The sequence below is a fragment of the Neltuma alba genome, unplaced genomic scaffold (genome assembly GCF_004799145.2).
Source record: "Neltuma alba isolate B1F8T4 unplaced genomic scaffold, ASM479914v2 tig00012145_pilon, whole genome shotgun sequence".
Classification (NCBI taxonomy): Eukaryota; Viridiplantae; Streptophyta; class Magnoliopsida; order Fabales; family Fabaceae; genus Neltuma; species Neltuma alba.
In genome coordinates, this window is record NW_021636694.1 from 222,080 (window position 1) to 245,291 (window position 23,212).

The following is a 23,212-nucleotide window of genomic DNA, read 5'->3' on the forward strand; positions in this document are numbered from 1 at the left end:
ATGAGATTTTTTTTTTTTGGGTGTTTGTTATCATTATATGCTATTATATGAGATTTGATTCTCTGAATAAAGAATAGGGTTAATTTTGTCATAGCTGCAGAAACAAGCACAGGAAAATTTGGGTCCCAAAATTAAAGGGCTACTATGGAGATGTGGAACCTTGTGTATGTGTACCGTGTTGTCCTTCTTAGTTATGGCATTAGTGGGGTAGTGCGTAATCATAGTGCTGTAATAGTTTTCCCCGGTTGAAATATGTGGGAATCTAGGTAAAAATTAACTCAGTTGTTGAAACACCCAACGGCCAGGAGACCAAGGGTGAGATTTGATTTGTTGACGAAGAGGCAAAAGATGACAAAGATAGCTTTATGATTGGTGGAATGAGGATTTTGGCGACGGGCCTCACGTAAAAATTGTACATTTGTACGGTCCCAGCGCACCGTGAATAATTCCTTGGTCAATGCGGGCAACCAATTATTAAGGAGTACTCTTTTAATCTTTTTAGTGGGTAGCGACCCTTTAGAGTGCGAAATAATTTGCCCTGGGTCAAGGATGACGTCTTGCTGGACTGTTAACTTTTCTTTTGGGTATGAGTCACACATGGTTGGGCCTTACACATAGTGACCGCTTGCTCCCCGGCATGTTAGTTCCAAGTTTTACCCGTGAGAACATCTCTTGAAAAGTGGTCTGAAGTCTGAACGGCATAAACAATGCTAACTTTTTAAATTCCTCCAGCCTCTCTCTCGTATGTTTCCCGAGTGAAGCTCTACAAATTTATGTATTGCCAATCACGGTTTTTTTTTTTTCAACATTAAATCTTCTCGTTCTTTACCGAAAAGCCTTGCCTTCTGACTTCGCTGAACCAAAGGATTCTTCTCCAGTATTACTTATAATTTTTAATATAATAGATAATTTGACATTTAATTTGATCCTAAACATAAAATCTTAATTCACTATCTTTTTATTTATTTATTTTTTATTTATCTATTTTTTTTAAAGTAGCCCGTAACTATATAGATATTTTAAAAATAATAACACTTATTATAAATAGCCTGTAAATTATTATAATTAATTTTTTTAATCTATTTAAATCAATCAATCTGATGATATTTTAATTACTAATAAAACAGGTTTGCATGTATGTATGTTTAGCTATAGACAATTGGACATGCATTATTAAAACTCTCAACCTTCCCTTGGCTGAGCCGTAGTAATACTTCATGTTAAAATTTCAATAGTCATGAATAATCAAACTATGGCGTATTGAGAAGTGAATCAAGAGAAAGCCGCCAGTGGATCTAAAACAAAGATGAGCTAATATGGAAAAATGAAAAAATGATCCAACCTTGCGACATCTAGCATGTTGTCCCATTATACGAAACTGCCTCCAGCTTACATTGCGTACTTAAATTGTTCATGCAAAACAGATTAAAATTAACAAGCCATTCAAGTGTGATAACGATTCTCTCGAAACCACCGAGCAGAAATACTGTAAATTGAAGGTCAAACTTATAATGTAGCATAATATTTCGACAAAATTCGTTTAACACGATTCGACATCTTCACAGATGAAAACAAAAACGTAAAATGCAGATACTACCAAAAGCATATTCTGCCTCAGTCCAAATAATAACTAGAACATTGAAAATAAGGACATTGCGTTTGGAAAACGTGGCTGGGAAAATAAAGCATGCAAGATGAAACCCCGTAGAACAGCACTTAGTCGACTTCCTCAATCTTGGGGCCAGCAGCACCGCTTCCACCAGATGGGACATCATCATCCATTGGCCCACCCATGTCAGGACCAGCACCGCCCTGGTACATCTTGGCGATGATAGGGTTGCAAATGCTTTCCAATTCCTTCATTTTGTCCTCAAACTCATCCGCCTCTGCAAGCTGGTTACTGTCTAGCCACTGGATGGCTTGCTCAATAGCGTCCTCGATCTTCTTCTTGTCAGCTGGATCGAGTTTTCCCCCAATCTTCTCGTCCTTCACAGTATTCCTCATGTTGTAGGCGTAGTTCTCCAATGCATTCTTCGCCTCAACCTTTTTCTTGTGCTCTTCATCCTCAGATTTATACTTCTCGGCCTCTTGAACCATCTTTTCAATCTCCTCCTTTGATAGTCTTCCCTTGTCGTTGGTGATAGTGATCTTGTTCTTCTGGCCAGTAGTCTTATCCTCAGCAGAGACATTCAAGATACCATTGGCGTCAATGTCAAAGCACACGGTAATTTGTGGAACGCCCCGAGGAGCAGGAGGAATACCTGAGAGTTCAAATTTACCCAGCAAGTTATTATCCCTAGTCCTTGTTCTCTCACCTTCATAAACCTGGATCAACACACCAGGCTGATTGTCAGAATATGTAGAGAAAACTTGCTCTTTCTTAGTTGGGATGGTAGTGTTCCTTGGGATTAACACGGTCATCACACCACCAGCAGTTTCCAGACCAAGCGAGAGTGGGGTGACATCCAGAAGGAGGAGATCCTGCACCTTCTCATTGCCCTCACCACTTAAGATGGCTGCCTGAACTGCAGCACCGTATGCAACAGCCTCATCAGGATTAATACTCTTGCAGAGCTCTTTCCCATTAAAGAAATCCTGAAGAAGTTGTTGAACCTTCGGAATTCTGGTGGAACCACCTACAAGGACAACATCATGGACGCTTCTCTTGTCCATCTTTGCATCTCTCAGACACTTTTCAACTGGTTCCATACATTTCCTGAAGAGATCCATGTTGAGTTCCTCAAATCTAGCACGAGTAATGGTTGAGTAGAAATCAATTCCCTCATACAAAGAATCAATTTCAATGGTAGTCTGGGCAGTGGAAGAAAGTGTTCTCTTAGCTCTCTCACAAGCCGTTCTCAGCCTCCTAAGTGCTCTGGGGTTGCCACTGATGTCTTTCTTATTTTTCCTCTTGAACTCCTGGACAAAGTGGTTCACCATCCTGTTGTCAAAATCCTCACCGCCAAGATGAGTGTCTCCAGCTGTGGCTTTCACCTCAAAGATACCCTCTTCAATTGTGAGTAACGAGACATCAAAGGTACCACCACCGAGATCAAAAATCAAGACATTTTTCTCGCCAACACTGGTTGCTTTCTTGTCAAGACCATAAGCAATGGCTGCAGCTGTAGGCTCATTGATAATTCGCATAACATTCAGACCAGCAATGACGCCAGCATCCTTGGTGGCCTGACGCTGAGAGTCATTAAAGTAAGCAGGGACAGTTACAACAGCATTCTTCACTGTGGATCCAAGGTAGGCTTCAGCAATCTCACGCATTTTCATAAGCACCATAGAAGAGATCTCTTCTGCAGCAAATTGCTTTTCTTCACCCTTGTAGGCGACTACAATCATTGGCTTGTCACCAGGGCCAGCAACGACCTTAAACGGCCACAATTTAATGTCACTCTGAACAGTTGCATCAGTGAATCTGCGACCGATCAACCTCTTGGCATCTAAGAAACATCAATAGATTGATCATGTCGCAGCTAAGTCGTTACAGTCATTCAGAATTAAAATATCAGCAGAAATTTTAAGAAAGACAATGCAAACAAGGACATGTACATACGCCTCGGAAAAATTACAATATCAAGACAATGTATAATCGCCGTCTTGTCCAAGTCTATTTCACATAATAGGAAAACGATGCAAAGGAGGGAAAATCTAAAAACTCGGATCCACATTTACAATGTGAGTAAAAAAATTTATCAAGCATTCAGCAATATATGCGCCAACAAGATAAACTGAACCAAAAATGCTATGCTATAACAAGATTAAGAGAAAAAGTCATGGATCTACAGATGAGGCAGTCAGATCTACAAACATGACAGTCAGCATATCATACCAAAGACGGTGTTGATGGGGTTCATGGCGACCTGGTTCTTAGCGGCATCACCGATCAAACGCTCAGAGTCGGTGAAAGCCACGTAAGAAGGCGTGGTTCTGTTACCCTGGTCGTTGGCGATAATCTCAACACGGTCATGCTGCCATACTCCGACGCATGAGTAGGTGGTACCGAGATCGATTCCAATGGCTGGACCCTCTCCTTTTCCGGCCATAGCGTTTCAAGATGTAGTGTCGGCGGGTGAAGAGAGATCTAAGAGGATACAGGCCACAGCCTCCACTGGTTTTCGAACTACAGCAGAGCGAGCGAGAGGAGGAGTGAAAATGCAGCAGTTAGCTTATATAGTATTAGGGTTAGGATTTCTTCTAGAATGTTCTGTCACCCACTTGTTGGGAACTGCTCGGGTCCACGAAATTTCGTGATTTACGCATCGGACTTTTCTTTGATGGTCGTTGCCGTCAACTCCGGTTGTATAATTCAAATACCCAGTATAAATAAAATAGGCCTGCAGAGGCTAATTTTTACCTGAAGAAGACTAATTTTTCAGGTATTTGATTTATATTCTGGCCAAAAAAAAAAAAAGTATTTGATTTATATTTTAAATGCATTTCTTGATTTATTCATTTATGATATTTTTATTCAATTGTTCTTTTGTCATTGTCGTTTATAGTTTTTATTTTCATGACATTTATTTGTGATTTCATAGCACAAACAAAAAATATTATTTATTTTTATATATTAAGAAATGAATAATTCTCCCACAATTCAACATATCTAAAAAATCCTATAAAAATTACTCCTGCAAAAGTCGTTTCCCTAAAATTGAAATCAGAATACTGATACGTGTTGCGCTGTATCCTATACCGTTAGCTTGCGGTGGACATCGAGACCTTGGAGATGATAAATTACGTTTGATATAAATAAATATTTTTTAAATGAATAGGAATATATAAATTTCACAGAGCGAAAAGCAAGTTATATCTATTAGTAAATGTTATCGCTGTTTATAAGCTACCCGGTACTTAGTATAAGACTTGATTTTTGAGTTAGTTTTGATCCTAAATATAAGATTCATTTCTTATATTTATCAATTTTTTTAAATTACTCCTATGGATGCTCTTTCAATCATAATCAAGTAGAAGAGGGAGGGGGTATTAAAAAAGATGATTATGGTGTTTTAGAAAAAATGTGTCACTTTTTTTATAATTAATTAACTTATCTAATTTTTTTAACCTAATCAAATTAGTTAAATGAGTCTTATATTAAGGATCGGAGGAGTATTAATTTTTTTTAAAAAAAAGTGTATATACACATAATTATTGATCAATGATTATTAATTGTAAATAAAATAAGCATGAGTGCATCACGGGTTTATTGTAGAACGATTTTTGTTTCCAGAATTTGCTGGCTTTTGATTGGGTGCAGCTAGCCTAATGTCGGGAACAGAGCAGCATGGCGGAGCCTTAGCTGGATAATTGAATCCTACCAACAATATGTAAAAATAGCCGGGGCTCAAGTAATCCGTCACTAGGGAGCAAACCCTATGCCTTTAGTTTTATTTATAAGTCACTTCTAATATGTTTTATACAAACTAAAGAAAACCTCAAACTTCGTTAACTCTCATTTAAAATTCAATAACTTTCTAATTTTACCCTTATTTAATATGCATTATACTTTATGTAAATAAAATCAACACAATAATAAATTGAGAATAAAATTACAAATCTATGTAAAAAAATCTCTCAGTATTGTAAAAATAGGAACAACAAATATATTTTCTTTTTGTTTTATAAATAGGATTAAAGGAGTAATTTTGAGATGAAGTGCCGCGTGCATTATTTGTTGACGCCCTCAAAACATAAAATTGAGCTTATTATTATACCCAAAGACAAGCCCATCGGATTCGCGCCCGACAGATTCTGCTCCGTTTACTTTCTTCCTCGATACTCTAGATGGAGTCGGTCTAGTGAGCCATTACTGGGCCCAGAGGGAAGCCCATCAGATTATAACAAGCATAAAAAATCCAAGCCCATCAGATTGAGCCCGGAATAAGAGCCCAAGTCATATTCTGCCCCGTTTGCATTCTTCTTCCATTTGAACTTCCAAGGAAAAAAAAAAAAAACAAGTTTCATCCCACTATGTAGAGTCGATTACATAGATCACACAACGTTATTATGCTCTGTCAACAAGCAAATCTTTAGATGGATTGTTAACCAAAAGGTCTCATTCAGTCACCTTATTGAATATTCTTCTCAGTCTTTATTTTACCTCTTTTTAAAAGATTCCAAACTCCTAGAGAAAAAAACAGTTGAGGAAAAGGGCTTATACTTCGCCGTAAGAATAAAAAAGGAAAAGGATAACTTACTTGTTTGGAAATAGTGCGAGGACCACTATACATGCTCTCTTAATCTTTTTAATGGCCGCGAGGGACGGAACTAAGACGGCATTCTGGTCAGAACACTGGGTCATTGATAATATAATATTGAGGCTTACTTCTTCCACCAGCTTTTTGATGTTATGTTGTGTAGTTGAATTTTGTAGGCCTAATATAAAATTGGGTATGACGCAACACTTGCACTTTATTTTAGTGACAAATGGATAGAGCATAGTGCAGGACAAGAAGTTAAAGGAGAAGAAAATGAGAGGGCAATGCTTGTTGGTGGGAAGATAATGTAAAATAAGAAGCAAAATATGGAGAGAGCAAAAATGATGGATCCGAGTCATAATCCAACCAAGGAGCCAAAGCATGCAGAGTTAACTAGTTTTGCCATATGACTCGTACGACCACATATCTAAACGCATTTAAATCTGCTCCTCAGAGTCTACTCGGTGGAGCTACATTTTCCACATTTGATGTCATCTATTTGTTGCGTGCGTGTGCGTATGTTAACGAACATTAGATAATAGCTAGGTGCTATAGTTTCTAGGCAAAAGCGAAAATGGAGGTCAGGAATTAATGATGTGAAATGTGGCTTTTTCTGTTGTCCAAGGGTCGGGACAACAGAGGGAAGGCAACCAATTATTCTGGCGTTGGAGCCGGTATCTGCATGGCTACCTAAATGAATACATCAACAGTAAAGCCTTGTTTTATGAGATATGATTGCCTATATAAATTACACGATATTATTGTGTTTTGTTAATAATTAAATTTTTGAATTGATTAATGACTGAAAAACCTCGCCTAATAACTTTTTTTTCCCCAACCTTACTCCACCCTACCTAAATAAGTGTGACATTGAATTTAATTTAATTTTTTTATTTATAATTCTTTTAACATTATATAAACGCCAGCTTCATCTGTTTTTGGTGCGGATGCACAGAATATATTATAAACAAAAATTATACTCTACTAGCTCCTGTTCTAGATATAAAAAGCAGGGGTAGTATTTCTATATGTTTTTCAAACAATCACTACAATTTACTCGCATAGAAAAGAATATCATGAAATACTTATTCCAATCTTAATATAAAAACTAGTTAACTAATTTGAGTAGAGTAAGAAAATTAGTTACGTTAATTATTTATAATGAATAAGAGTTGTATTTTCTAGAATATTTCTGGTAATCAAGTATATTAACTAGGACTCATATGATTATAAGGACTATTTTGAAAAAAAAAAAGATAAATATAAGAGATAAAATAAATTTAGATCTTATATTTAAAATAAAAAAATAAATGAGCTCTTATATTAAAACCGGAACAAGTATACAGTAGTTTTTGGACAAAAAGTCAATTTGCTTTCAAAATCATGTCAAATATGATATTATAAGCAAATATGTATTAATATCGCCGTAGAAAAAAGATTTTTTTTTAAGGATTGTTTGGATAAAAACTAAACTATAGTTTTAAAAATATTTTTATGATTTACAAAATAAACATGCAGAGGAATTTGTCTCATTTTTTAAAAAAAATATTTCTAAAAACACAAAACACCGTGTCAAAGATGACGCGCGCAGTTTGAGAAAACCCCCGAAAGACAAAAAGTGCACCTGTTCTTCCGGAGTCTGCCTTAAATGGCCTCGTACAGTTTGCAGATATTTATTGTCTGGGGGACAACTTGGCAAGGGTGGTATCTGACATTACCCTAAACCATGTCTGCAGGAGTCATGTTTGGAATCACATGAAACGTGGATCCAGGCGTACGCATGCACCTTAGATTTTTTGTCATGATGGATATATATGTTTCTATAGCCATGATTAACATTAACGTACATCTATATGGAATATATATGTATAACTTTTAATAAGATGTATTTTTTCTAAAACACCATAATCATTTTTTTAACATCCTCTTTCTTTTTTCTATTTGATTATGGTTGAGAGAGTATCCATAGGAATAATTTAGAGAAAACTGATAAATATGAGAAATGGATCTTATATTTAAGACCAAAATCAATTCAAAAATTGAGTATTATATTAAGGACCGGAGGAGTAACTTCTGACAAGACGTATTTTTCACACCTGATATCATGGCGTCTATATATCCAGAGACTTTCGCAGACACATTTTGGTTATGACATATTGCCAAACGTGTGTACGGGATCAGTGTTTTTCCATAGGCAGCTAATTAACAATTGAAAAAGTTATCCCATTTTGGTAATGCACGGCAGGGATGCAAATTTCAGGTTTGGAATAATTTCATGCCATCTTTAATTGTTTTTAGTTGATCCCAGTGATTGTTGCCCAGAAAAGCTTTCAAAAACTGGTCTGAAATGAAACATGCAACCCAAATAGCAGAAGACCATGATATTACCCTCGTCTCTGCTTAACCGGAGATTTTAAGGAAAGCAGTGTAATGATATTATTAAATCAAAAGTTTTCAAAAGAGTGCACCCACTTTCCCCGCACTATGCAGATAATATTGATTTGGGCAGAGCGTAGAGACACTTAGAAAATAAATACTTCTCTGATCCTAAATATAAAACTCAATTTATAGTATAATTGACACTATAAAAATGATTTTATATTTAGAATCAGAGAAATATAGTTTAAAAATTCGCATGCATGAGACTTAAAAATCACGTAATATCCATCAACTATGAAATATAGTAATTACGAGGCAGATCGGAGAGGGTGTACCTGTTTTGTGAGCAAGGCGAGTTACTGCTTACGGTTCAAATAAAATGTTAACTAGTGTTTCCAAAGTTTCGTGTTTCAGTATGTAAGATATCCTATGAGGCAGTGTTGTATAAAGAGAGAATTTAATTATAGGATATTATTAATCTATTAAGGGGATGAAAAACTATAACAAACCTGTGAAGCTTCTTAAAGTGAAAATCATAACGATGCACCCATTTGAGGGGGGACGACTCTGACTCCGACGGCTCCACATCATGGGATTTCACTGAGCATCGTCGGTCAAAACATTTCACACGCAAACCACACAATTATGAGACTCTCTCATGTAGTGCTAATAGTACGCAATCAATAGAAGTTATTATTATAATAAGTTTGTTGATTTCTAAAGAGGATGGCTTCCCAGAAATATACACGACAATGAAGTTCCCTGCCGTTTTTTAATTATCCCTTCCCATGTTATGCCAAAAGGACCTGAATTCCTCTGGACCCATGAAACAAAGATTACACTCGTCTAACTCTAAACAGGGCGAATCGAGATACCCACCAATTGAAATTATCATCTCTGCCGCCCTATCTATACAACCCATACAAGCCGGATATACAATTACGCCTTTTCGAGTGCTATGAGTTAGGGATTATTAATAATAATTTAATGCATAATATCTATATGTATATCTCAAGGTTTACCAAGTCACATCGCCCCCGCCTTACGATCGAGTAGTATGGTTTTTTTTTTTTTTTGTTTAATGATGTATGGGAAAGTTAGGGTACCTAATATACGATGACATCACATAATTCTACACTCATTAATTATCATCGCACGGGCTAATAAAAAGTGATCAAAACTATTTTAAACTAGAATTTGCCCATATTCTTGATCCTAAAATCATCACTGATCAAAACCCCGATCACTCATCAACACATGCATGTATGCTTTTTTTTTTCCGGTTAAATAAGAGAGGGGGGATTATGGCTATGAAATGCATATATTTTTAAAATAAATACTCTATATATAATCTCGCAAGAGAAATTACAGTGAGCAGCGGGCGTGAAAGGGTCGTAAAAAAGGACTGATATGAAAATTACAGAAAGTAGCAATAAAAAATAAAAAGTAAAGAGGGGCGTAGCCAGTATGGAGCGCGGGAGATGGAAGGGAATAGGGAGAGTGAGGGGAAGACACGTAAGTTGGTGGGGCGGGCCCATTGAAGGAGGGAGCATTTAAAGATCTGGGGTGTCACGCTCACACACCAAATGGCGCGTATTGTACTTGCCATGCCCATTGTGCTGGTCCACTTCTATTTGTCCTCCAATGCTCTCATCCCTCCGCCCCATCCACAGCACGTACGTACAAGTTAAACTAGAGATTTCTTTATTCCATGCTTTACCGGTAAACTTGCTTTCACACACATCTTCCCAGTGATTCTCTATAATGAACCTGTTTTATTTAATTTGTTGTTTCCCTCGTTTTTCTTTTCTTTTTTCTTCTTCTTTTTTAAATATTCTTCCGGTGTTTACTATAAGACTTATATAATTAATTTGATTATATTAAGAAAGTTAGGTAAGTTAGATTATTATAAAAAAACATGACATGCTTTTCCTAAAACACCATAATCATCTTTCTTACTATCTTCCCTTCCTCTTTTACTTGATTATAGCTGAGGAAATATCCATAAGGGTAATCTAAGAAAAATTAATAAATGTAAGAAACAGGTGTTATATTTAAGACCAAAATCAACTCAACAATTTTAAGTCATACATTAAGGATCGAAGGAGTAACAAACAAGAAGATCACTGTGCAGAGGACGAGGCCAGGGGAGCTAATGAAATGGCACCATAACAAGAACAACCGATATGCGAATGCGATGGTGGGGTGTGTATATATATTCACATGCACGCACACATATATAGTTTCTGTGCTTGCCAGGACCAAACACAGACCGAAAAAAACAAAAAAACAAGGTGTAGGAATATTGGGGGTGGTGTGGAAGAATGATTGTTGTTGGTTGTTGGTTCACAAGTGGCTCTGTTGTCCCTCACGCCTTCTGTCCTCTCTCCTTCTTCAATTCCCTCCTCCCAAAATATCTTCCCCCTCTGCACTCTTTTCTGTGCCTATTGTTGCTCACCGTTCACGTCTTTCTTCTAAATTCTAATGCCCGCCCCGCCCTATTACTTTCCTCCACAACCATTCTTAGAGTACACATATATACTATTAGTTAACACACACACACACACACACATATATGAAAGCGGTAATTAGTAATATAATAATCATGTGTTCTTAACACTGATAATAATAGTAGTGCTGCTGATGTCACCAGATAACCCATATATCCCTCTTTACGAGGATCCCACTAATTTGACCTAATTTCTCGGACGTATTCACTTCCTTCTCCTGGCAACCGTCTGCTAATTCCCCACAATTCCCTTTATTTCCACTAATCAAATTAAAGATGCATCCATCCTACTCGAAAATTTTCTTTTCTTTCTTTCTTTTCTTTTTTTTACAAAAAATAAGTTAATCTCAAAGACCTTCTAGCTATTCCAAAGTGGAGGAACCAGCAGGAAGGTAATGGGCGTTTTACACACACCAGTTGGTCATTTAAATACGGCCGTACATGATCGAGTTAATGCACCATCCCTCCAGCTTACACATGCTTCTTCATTCTAGTACTTCTTTGTTCTCGTAGCTTCCCCTATTATCAACCGCATATCCGCCGGCTTCCATTGCGCACATATACAAAAGCCTTCACTGATCTCCTTATCAACCCCAAGCCTTCTCACATTCCCACACCTCCTTCTCTATTTCGAATTAAATAATCTCTCACCATGTCAAAACCAACCACCACCGCTGTTAACGCCAGGGCAGTGTTATGGCGGGCTCGTGTGATCTCCGCTCTACGAACCACCCTGGCTTGCACCATAGTGGGCTGCACCTCCCTTTACGGGCCGGCGCCCCTCCGCCGCTACCTCAAGTTCCCGGCCTTCTCTTACGTCACCACGATTCTCATAGTGTCGGATGCAACGCTGGGTGACGCCCTGCGGGGTTGTTGGCACGTATTCTGTGCAAGCCTACAGGCAATGATCCTGTCCATTGCTGGGTTACAGTTGATAGGACCGGCGAACCTGACTGTGCCGGCGGCAGCGGGGGCAGTGGCTGTGGGGGCGCTGGTGGTGGCGATGCCAGAGTCGAGCCACTTGATGAGCAAGAGGATAGCGTTTGGGCAGCTGGTGATTGTGTATGTGAAGACAGTGATAGATGGAGCAGATGCTGGGGTGATGGCGCATCCCATTCATGTCGCTTCCAGCACTGCCCTTGGAGCGCTCGCTTCTGTGCTCGCTATGTTGTTCCCTTATCCTCATCTTGCATGTCTCCAGGTAGATATATCAGCTCGCTCTCTTTTATTCCCTTAACCCTGTATAGTTTTTACAAGAAACAAATAACCAATTCAGTCTCTATCAAAATATTATTTTTTAATAACTCTAATAATTCTTCTTGCATGGAAAGATTAAGATGAGTGCATTGTGATTACGATTCTCTTTTTTAATAATTAGCGTGAAAAGTATATTCATAAGTACACCAAATTAACAAAAAGTTTTTATTTTTTATAATTAGTGACTCTCAAAATTATATTCTCTTATAATTGAGAAGGATGGGAGGGAATTAATAAGTTGTGAACAGATAAATAATGCCTTTAGTGGTGGCTGATTCGCTATAATCTAGTTGATGTTAGGTTAATGATTCATGCTGATGAGAGATATATATGCCGATGTTGGCAGATAATTAAGCTTTTTTCCGACTCATGCATATCAGTTCGCAGTTTTCAGATTTTTTTTATTTACAGGGAAAAGGTAGAACACATTTTTTAAAGCAACAATTGATAAACATTAATTCGTTGAACACTGTCCTATTTGTAACGCATTTTTTCCCCCCCGGAAAGTTATTATATTTAGCAAAGCAAATTCTTACACGATTGTGTGGCACTGAAAAAGCCAACGCCTTGTCTTTATTGCGTGTCTCAATCTGTCGAGAGGGAGAGAGGGAGATTATTAGGTGAGCCTGTCTTCGTCACTGGGCATGATGAGGAAGAAGCCACTATTTGTTTGCTTTTGGTTTTGGGTTAAAGCTTCTATTTTCTGATTTATAATAGCACTAAGGAGGCACTGACAGTGTTATAAGTAAAGGATGTTGAGGAAGAAGTCACTATTCATATATGATATTCGCTGTCATCTTAACAAGCAGATCACTTATCAAAAGCACAATCTTATGGGAAATCTTTCAACTGATATTTTAAAACATGGATGTAACTAAAAGCAACCTTTTCTTAAACCCGTCGAGCATTTAGCAAAGGATGATGATGATGATGAACAGATCATAAAAGGACGAGAACTGCCTCGCACATCAGGAAATAAAAAATCGAAAGGGGTTATAGAGGACTACAGGAGCGTACGTGTTAGGAGAAAAGATATTAGGAACCAATGGAGATGAGCATAGCAACTGAGAAGAGGGGACCCACCATAATCGACTTCTTTCTTTGGTATTGCATTGCCCCGCTGGATATTTATTATTTATTAGTTATTATATGTATTTGTCCCTCCACTATTTGTTTGCTTTGTCCTATATTGACCTGGGAGATAATGGACTTCTAGTTGCGGCTAATAAATTAAAAGCTTTGCTGTGAAGTCAAAAATATTAATTGAGCGTTCAATCCCATTTCATTCACATAAAACAAAACAACAGAAACAATAACGCATCATCTTCGTTTTGTTTTGATTTCAGATACGGAATGTCTACAAATTGTACGTTGCGCATGCCTCCGAGAGGTTGAATCATAACCTGCAGGCCCTTTCTGCTCTGGACAACGCAAGTGCTCTGGATTGGTTCACTGAAGCCAAGTCTCTCTCGACAGTAGGGTCCAAGCTTCTCGATTGCATAAGATGTAAACTGGTAAGCTAGCTTCCTCGTAAAAGAATAAAATCAGGTCCAATTGATTAGGCGGTTGATGGCAGATGAGCTAAACATTTCGAGCTTCTGAACCAAACAGGACGGCATGCGTTGGGAAAGGCCTCAAGTGACAATCTCCGATCCAAATTATTATGCGCACCCGGAAGAACATCTGCAAGACATGGAGTTAACACTGAGAGGAATGGAAATTGCTCTGTCGTATTGCTCTGCGTTTCCCGTTGAAGCCGTCGATCAGGAACTCAGAGGTGTTTTGCTCGACTATAAGGGTCGGATCACTCAAAAGTTAGACCAGCAAGCCAAGTGCTTTGCGTTGTCTGATACAGCCACAGTTCCAGACAGCAAGAAAGAAATTTCCAACAGTTTCTCAGGGTCTCCAAAAAGCCTTTGCAAAGCTTGTAAAGATCTCCCAACTTCTTTCTTTATTTACTGCGCGGAACTTCTCCTAAAGGATTCACACATTACAAACAATGAACAGCCCATGGCGGAGAAAACTGATGCCGTTCAATATAACTCCTGGAAGATTCGAGAGTTTGCGATGAACCTGCTGCCCAAGAGTCAGAATTTGGCATTTGCAATAAAGTGCTCGCTTTCATTAGGCATTGCCGTGTTACTTGGCTTGATATATAACAAAGAAAACGGGTATTGGTCAGGACTTACCATTGCCATCAGCTTCATCACAGAACGGCAGGCCACCTTCACGGCTGCTAATGCTCGAGGACAAGGAACGGCAATGGGGTCAGTCTACGGCATCCTATGTTGCTTCCTGTTCGAGAGATCGGTGGATTTAAGGCTCTTGCCTATTTTGCCGTGGGTTGTTTTCTCTTGTTTCCTGATGCATGGCAGGATGTATGGGCAAGCTGGTGGGATTTCAGCTGTTTTAGGGGCCCTATTAATTCTGGGGAGGAAGCATTATGGCACTCCTACTCAGTTTGCGATTGCTAGAATCACCGAAGCCACAATCGGACTCATTTGTTACATGATAGTCGAGATTCTTATGAACCCCTCAAGAGCAGCAACCCTGGCAAAATCTGAACTATCCCAATGCTTGAGGTCGCTTCAGGATTGCATTGATGCCATAACCATTTCCCCTGAAGGTGAGAACCAGATGCCACGGTCACCTTCCCAGACTTTTCGAGAAAGACGGAAGAAGCTGAAATGTTTTGTGAATCAACTAGAACAGTTCTCATCAGATGCCAAGTCGGAGCCAAGTTTCTGGTTCTTGCCTTTTCATGGTGCCTGCTACAGTAAGATGCTGGAATCGTTATCAAGGATGGTAGATCTCTTGCATTTTGTGGAATACTCAACAGAACACGTCCCACGATTTTCAGAGGAGGGTGAAGTAAATTTGTGGGAGCTTCAAGAGCACATGGTGAAGAACATAGAACTTTTCCAGACTAAAGTTGCCCCTACACTGAGGCTCCTTGAGGAGATAACCAGGATGAAGTCACTAAGCCAACTCGAACAAGATTTAAAGAGTGAAAATATCCCCGGTGACGTTGAATCAGGGCATGCAAATGGCGACACATCGAAGATCTCGTGTGCGAGTGAGGACGCTGATAGAATGACAGGCTCTTTCCTCCAGCACCTGGAGGAGGCAGCTAATATGATTGAGACAAACAAAGATGAAGAGATACTTATAGGCCAGATGATTTTTCACTACAGCTGCTTGGGATTCTGCATCGTGAGCTTGATGAGAGAAGCAATAAAGATTGAAAATGAGGTCAAACAACTACTTGTATGGGAGAATCCCTCCAGTCGTATAAACTTGAACGAGATTTATTGTAAGATCAACGCTCTGCGTTCAGAATAAACCCCCCTCCATAAGACTTCACTAGGAATTATTAGTGTATTAGAAGTGACTTAGCCTGCTAATTAAGCAATATCATGCACAAGAAACACAGGTTCATCTGAAAGTAAAACCCCCACACCCCGCAGTAGGAAGTGGCCGGGGAGAAGACCTTCAATAAATACAGCCTAGTTCACTCAAAAAATGAAAATAAATATACGGCCCAGTCATTTTTAAAGTCAGAGTTCTGTAACCGCAAAACATGGCACTGGAGCGCACAAATCAAAAGCAAGGATAGATAATGGAATTTCCTTTTTTCCTTTTTTTTTTTTTTTTTTGCAAACATAGCACTGAAATGCCATTGACATTCCTTAATTAAAGCTCTCTACAGACTTAACTGAAAATCCATTAGTGGAAAAACAACTCATTCTTGTCAGACTACATACTGGAAGCCGCAATTTTTTTTTTCCTGAACAGTTAGCTTTAAAAAAACGCCCTATCGTTCTACTGAGTATTTGCAATTTCTGTAGTTCTAAAATAAAACTAAAATTTTGTAATTAATTTCTAGTTAATTTATTAATATTTTCCCACTAGTTTGCTTTTTGAGGGACAATAACGCCATGCCATTTGATTGTATCCTGCATAGCTGACCGTCGATTTGAAACCATCAACGACAAAAGTATTAGCCACGTGAGCGATCCGTAACAAGGGAGCGGTGCCAATTAAATTAAAAGAAGAAACATCGTCACCGTTGAATGATGACAATCGAGGGTTTAAAATTAACCATAGAAGATGACGCGGATCGTGATTCGATGCCGTCGATGACGGTGTAATCCAACAGCCACAGATCGCTCAAGTCATCTTGGAAACCCAAAAACGGGCCTCCATATAAACCCAGTCCCCGCACTTTGGTTTCACAGCGTTTCGAAGGTCCTGGCAACTAGCAATATCGTTCCTGGGAGTTAAGAGTATTTGGCAGTGAAAGATGTCGGGTCGTGGCAAAGGAGGAAAGGGACTGGGAAAAGGAGGAGCCAAGAGGCACAGGAAAGTGCTGCGTGACAATATTCAGGGCATCACGAAGCCGGCGATTCGTCGTTTGGCCAGAAGAGGAGGCGTCAAGAGGATTAGCGGCCTCATCTACGAGGAAACTCGTGGTGTGTTGAAGATTTTCCTCGAGAATGTGATTCGCGATGCTGTTACTTACACTGAGCACGCTCGGAGAAAGACGGTCACCGCCATGGATGTCGTCTACGCACTTAAGAGGCAGGGCAGGACTCTCTATGGTTTCGGTGGTTGATTTCCCTTTTGCTTAGGGTTTTCTAGTGTATTATTTGCTAGCATTGTAAATCATGTCTGAATTGGGTATTGTTCGCTATTTGGATATCTGCTATGGATTTGTTGAACTCTAATCAACAATACCTATTGGAAATTTGCTTTTAATTCAGTTGCATGGCTATATGATGAAGAAATTCTGATTCCTCTCACTTCCTTCGTTAGCTTCCTTCAAAATCGATGGATTAAATTCCTTTCCAGCATAGCGCTGGACGCTTGATATAGTCGTAATTATTCAATTCTTTCTTTTAAAATTGTGTTGGTGGGCTGTATGTAACAATTCCTCTTGGCGTCATCCCACCGTGTTCTAGTGTTCCTATTTTCCATACCTCGTATGTGGCCAGAATATTGAAAAGCCTTCTTTTCAGCGCCATATTTAAATTAACTAAATTGAAACTGTAGTGGTTTTTATTTACATATGGATTATGTATGATTTTTGAAAATGTAGTGCGTTACGAACTGTGAAAGTGGATACTAGTGTCATGGACAATTGGGATCAACTGCCCAGAGGTACTACTAAACACTGCACAATGAATTATCCATCCCGGGGAATCAAATGCTTATTTTACAGATTAAGGATACGAAAGTTTGAGGGAACCTGGGATTTTCCGCTTCTGTCACGTTATTAAGAAAATGGTCACATTACAACTGAACAGCTTCCGTAAGAGGAATTAAAAAGTGAGAAAGATCATATTTCCTCGTAGAATCTGAAAAAGACGTAGGTATGACACCTGTTATATAATGTTTTTTGGGTGCAATTTTGCTGAAGAATTCGAACAGTTTGGTATATCTTGTTCAAAATTAAAAGCGAATGATATGGTCAGCAAGCATCTGTTGGCACATTTTTAGCTGGTTCTGAACTGAAGGTTCTTGTGTGAATTACTGCACTCTACAGTTGCTGCAAGCGACTGCTCAACTGAGAGGCAGAGGAGGACCTGATCATATTGCTACTTTAAAGTTTAAATGCTTACTTTAGGCTTTGCCGTGCGTGGAAGGAAGTTGTTAGATCGTTAAACCAATCGGTGTCAGCGATATTGCACGTTGTTTCGAATAATCCTATAGTCCTGTTTTCCTGTTTTGGAACCACGGAAAGAAACCAAAGAACATCAAGAGACAACAGTAAACAACACATTAGAATGAGGCTGACACGAGCAAATAGGCTTGATGCTGTAGACATGCAAAATAAAAAGACGCTAACCTTGATGTCTTGGGGTGTTTCTTCACAGGCACTTTGGGGGGGGGGGCATTTTTAGATGAGGACAGTCGAAATTCTTTTCAAATTTTAGAAATTACGTAAAATTACTTTTAAAATGCTTATACAAACGGTCTCATTGGTTAGAACACCACAATCCAAATAAGCAGCAGCTTGCGGAGGATTGGCAGGGGCTTTTTTGTACTTTCATAAATTGTGCGATTAAGCTGTTTTACGATCAAGAGAGACACAGTAAAACTCCGACGAAACATATTGATTCCTGTGAGGAAGCGTAAACGTTTACGTCTCAGAGTGGATCTCCAAAGCCGAAATTGCTGGCGGTGATTCATCATTGGAGGTGACCTTGGAGGAGAACTGCGTTCCCCCCCCCCCCCCCAAAACAGTGGTGCTGTAAGTGTAAAAAGCAAGAACTACGTCCGCCGCATTTCCGCCCCCGTCTTGACGACGGAGCATAAGCGGGGTCCAAAGAAGTTAGGTCTCGACGGTCTGCGAGGAATAGGGTTGCCAACAATTGAGTCCACATTTAGGCCCAAAAGTACACATCTCCACAGAATTAGGTAGATGGTTGGGCCCATTGCTGCATCGTCTCTGTGAGGGCCGAAACCAAGGGTGATCTGAACTGTAAATAACGAGGGGGAAAAAATGGGAACATCCTGTAATTCGAAACATTAAAATCAGATGTCATTTTTTTCATTCTTAATATCAGCTTCTTTAATCGAACTTGAAATATGATAAATGTATAATTTTTTTGGCAATTGACTTAGCAGGCATATGATTTAAGGCTCTTTTGCCTTGCCTTTTTTTGTTTTTTTGTTTTTTTTGGACTTAAAAAACATGCATTGTCCCCACAGCATATCCAGGAGTCAAATCCAGCGTTGGTTTTCCAGTGTCTTATTTCAGGATTCATTGAGCAGCAGGACAAAACTCTCCTCGATGATCACGCTGAACCACTAGAGATGACAAATAATCTCTGTCAGGGTGACATGCACCCATGATTTTGTTGCCCTTGGCGAGGAAACTTGGTAGCTAGGTAGTAATAAGATTTTTAAATCATAGATGTGGCTGGGAATGAAGGAGCGAGAGTAGCTTGATGCTAATCTGAATACCTAGCTGGCTACACAATGCACTCTTTTGAAAACATCCTCTTCCCTTCTCTCCTCCCTACATATGTTGATAGCTAATTTGCTGCATTTTTCATTTGTCGGTGTACACTTGAACTCTTCAACTGATGCAATCGATTGCCTTATCGCTAACATCAAAGTCAACAGCAACGATCATATGAGTTATATTCGTAAGAGATTATATATATACATTTATATATGCGCACTCCATCGATATGATCAGTGGAATCGCATAACTTTAGAACGCTAATGTAATACCCATTTTCTCCCTGTCCGTACGATTTGGAGTGGTTGGCTGCATATAGCAAGTCAAACATGCGATACATGCATCCTTGCAACTAGGTTTCGCTTTATCATCAAAATGAGGGGGCCGGGCAAGGCTCAACGAATCAACTGTATATGGCATTGATTAACTGCTCACTTGTTTTATCGATTATACTACCTCCGGTCTTAAATATAAAAGCTGGTTAACTAATTTGTATAGATTAAGAAAATAAGTTAAATTGGTTAATTATTTGTAATAAAAATGTGTTGTTTTTCTTACTAATTTAGTATATTGGTTAAAACTATCATTATTAGAAGGACTACCTTAAGAAAAAAATACATAAATATGAGAAACAAAGTAGATTAATATCTTATATTTAGAATCAAATTAAAGGTCAAACGAGATTTTATATTAAAAACCAGAGAGGTAGTATATGCAATTGATAAGGCGTCAAGAATTGGAATCAGGGTTTATTAATTAAGGATACAATCGTTTCATGTAAATTATATACTACCTCCGGTTTTTAATATAAGACCTCATTTGACTTTTATTTTGGTCCTAATTATAAGACCCCAACTCACTTTGTTTCTCATATTTATGTATTTTTTTCCAAGATAGCCCATCTAATAACGATAATTTTAGCCAATAAACTTGATTAATAAGGATATTTTAGGAAAGACAGTACGTATTTATTACAAATAACTAAATTTATTTTTTTAATCTCATCAAATTAGTCAATTAGTTCTTATAATTAGGACTGAAGGTAATATACAAGTGGAGAGGGGATTTTGGCACAATGAATAATTATAATAATCATATCAAATATATTCAATTCATTATGATTGCTCCAAACAAAAGTAGCAAGTTTTCCTTCCAACACAACACAGCTGGCTAGAGTTTTGATGATTCTGATGTTGCTTTATGGTGGTAAAGTGTGTTCATGAAATTTCAGGGAAACCGCCTCCAGACAATGCGCACATATAAAATGTTATTATATGCAAATAAATTAATGTGAAAGCTGCAAATGAGAGAGAGTGGGTTGTTAAGGTTCCTGAACCGTCCTTGTTGGGGCACTTGCATTGCATGCTATAGCAATTAGCGGCCATAAACGTCTCTTTAATGATTCAATATTTACTATAGAAAAGAACACAAATATGAAAGAAAGAGAGAGTATATATATATATATATATATATATATGTAGGGTATGGTCACATTTTGATGGATGGAATTTAAAGGCAAATAGCGAAAGGAGCGAGTGATTTTTGTGAGTCTCAACTAATTTTGATAGTGCGTTGACTAAACACACACACACACACATGTTGATCTGCATGTTGATAATTACTGGAAAAAATGGAAGCTCGTGAAAGCATCCATGGTGGTTAACCCCTCTGTCACGGACACTTCCCTCTTTTCACCAGTAAAAGCCGTAAAAGTGGGTGTTGTGTGTGCGCGTCTCCCCCTGCAAAGATACAGCTTGCACGCTTGCACAGTGGTTTTGAGAGCGATGATGGTGACGATGGATGGATGTTGAAGTTTTGTTTATGAAATATTACCCAAACTGGATTATGTATTTTGGCTGCTTTGTGCGAAACGATCGTTTGGCGGCGACACAAATATGCACGCACATGAAATTATGGGGTTGGATAAACATAATCTACGTCATAGCTTAGGATGGATAGCAACTATAGTGATAGAGAGGTAATTTAATTAATTTGAAGTTGTAATATTTCTTGATCGGTCAATATATATCCAAAAGGCAGGGATTATATAGATATATGTGGCTGCGCTTGCATATTGATGAAAAATTGTAGATCACAGAGAATGGGGTTGTCAGATCAAACTTTATGGAGCTTCTTTCATTTGATGATGACAATTGCAAGTTCCTCCACCGATAACCTTTATATGCTCTCCGTATTGATTGGCACATATTCTGTGTCCTTTTACAAACATATACTGGATATATTGATGAGCTACTATGATTGCTAGCCGGTGAATATCAGAGTATAAACGACAAAAGCCTCCATTTTAGCAAGACGAATATATGTGTGTGTGTGTGTCTTTAAAAAAAAAAAAAGGTGCATTAATCGTTTGTGTTTATATATTAATTAACAGTATTCTCTCTTTTAATATGAGATGACTGACCTGATGCTGATGAGTATGTATTTGTATCTCATTCCCTTCTCTCTTTTTTTTTTTTGATGTTTTTGTCGCCAGGTGTTTTATGAGTGAATCGTGTGACGTAAAGAATGTGATTTTTGCTTTTTTTGTTTTATTTTATTAGCCTGGTGATTGTTTACCTTAATTATTGCTATAATTAATTAATTAATTACGTGAATTTGAAAGCTGGGACGTGCATCTGATGAGAGATAATATGTGAAGTAAAATTTCATACGATTGAGTTGTAGACGGCTAAAGTTCCTGTATCTTGCTTGATTTTTAACTGACGTGCGTTGATCTCAAAGTGGTATGCAAGAGAGGAAGTAGTGGGGTTGACCTGACATCAAATGACGCAGATTAAAATAAAGACTGTTCAATCTGTTCACGTGGAGACAGGTGCAAATTTAATTACGTTCATTATCGATCATGAGATTGTTGTTGGCATGCAAACTGAATAATCCAGTATACATTAAAACGACTCATTAATCAAATATCATTCCTTCTAAAAATGTCTGGCTTATTAAAATCCTTCCAAATTCAGGGTAGCAAAGTCAATAATGCGTTCAATGTTTTACAACAGAGTTATAGATGATCAATTAAAGAAGGCAGGGAACATTTTGGAGCACTCTATATAGAGACTATTCATGACGAGATTCTTACTTTATTATGATTATTTTTATTTCTTTTACAAAAACCATTCGATCATCCAGTTTAATAACAAGGACTGTTTTGTGGAGGGTCCGGCAAATGGATAATATTTAATTACATAACATGACTTACTACTGGTCACAAAAATATTAATAATCTCTAGTCATGCATCATAACATTTTACAGCCCCAATCCTGGTCACATCATACATACAAAATACATGGTTCTTAAAAAAAGTTAAAGTCGTGAGTTTTAATGATAGATACGTCGTCAAATTTGTGTGTGTCCATAATTTACAGGAGAGAAGGGCTATTTAATCAAAAGTTAACTTAATTAGAAAGGAGACACACGCGCCTAAGATTTGTGGGTATAATGCGCATTAGCTCCTCAAAATTCTCTTAAAAGTGGAGGAGGGTTTCCAATCAACTGGGGGAGTCTGCGACATCAACAATGGCGGCTTTCATTTGATTTGATTTGATTTCAAACTCCGTTCTCTATTGTCGTAGCTCAATGCTCCAAATCCATTCTATTTTCCCTTGCGTGTGGAGTATATCTTCCCAATAATTGACTGCTTCTATATATCTCGGGTTCACACCTCAAGACAGTACATATATAGATTCGTTTTAATGGCTACTATATTGTCTCAGTCATCATCATTACTTCTTCCAAATGCATAACTCATCATAGTGGACCTCCCAAAGTCAACAGCCAGAAACATCTCCACTTCTCTGCCGTTTAAAATAAACATAATTATCCGTCTTAATTACTGGTCTTAAAAATAAAAACCATGGGCTCTGCATAAACAA

The 23,212-nt window shown here is 38.2% G+C and overlaps 3 protein-coding genes across 3 annotated transcripts; 2 read left to right on the forward strand and 1 right to left on the reverse strand.

Moving 5' to 3' along the window:
* Window positions 1-1,524: 1,524 nt before the first annotated feature.
* LOC114723544 (heat shock cognate 70 kDa protein 2) lies at window positions 1,525-4,152 on the reverse strand. The gene is made up of 2 exons (XM_028909732.1): window positions 3,842-4,152; window positions 1,525-3,452 (listed from the first exon to the last, which is right to left on the reverse strand). Exons 1-2 carry the CDS (start codon window positions 4,053-4,055, stop codon window positions 1,717-1,719), a joined length of 1,950 nt encoding a protein of 649 aa, XP_028765565.1. The 5' UTR covers window positions 4,056-4,152; the 3' UTR covers window positions 1,525-1,716.
* A 7,594-nt stretch (window positions 4,153-11,746) lies between these two features.
* On the forward strand, window positions 11,747-15,770 carry LOC114723569 (uncharacterized). Its single transcript, XM_028909767.1, has 3 exons — window positions 11,747-12,295; window positions 13,698-13,865; window positions 13,963-15,770. The coding sequence occupies exons 1-3, from the start codon at window positions 11,747-11,749 to the stop codon at window positions 15,691-15,693; spliced, it is 2,448 nt and encodes an 815-aa protein (XP_028765600.1). The 3' UTR covers window positions 15,694-15,770.
* Window positions 15,771-16,594: 824 nt separating this feature from the next.
* Window positions 16,595-17,153, forward strand: LOC114723559 (histone H4). Its single transcript, XM_028909757.1, has one exon. The coding sequence runs from the start codon at window positions 16,655-16,657 to the stop codon at window positions 16,964-16,966; it is 312 nt and encodes a 103-aa protein (XP_028765590.1). The 5' UTR covers window positions 16,595-16,654; the 3' UTR covers window positions 16,967-17,153.
* The last annotated feature ends 6,059 nt before the right edge of the window (window positions 17,154-23,212 follow it).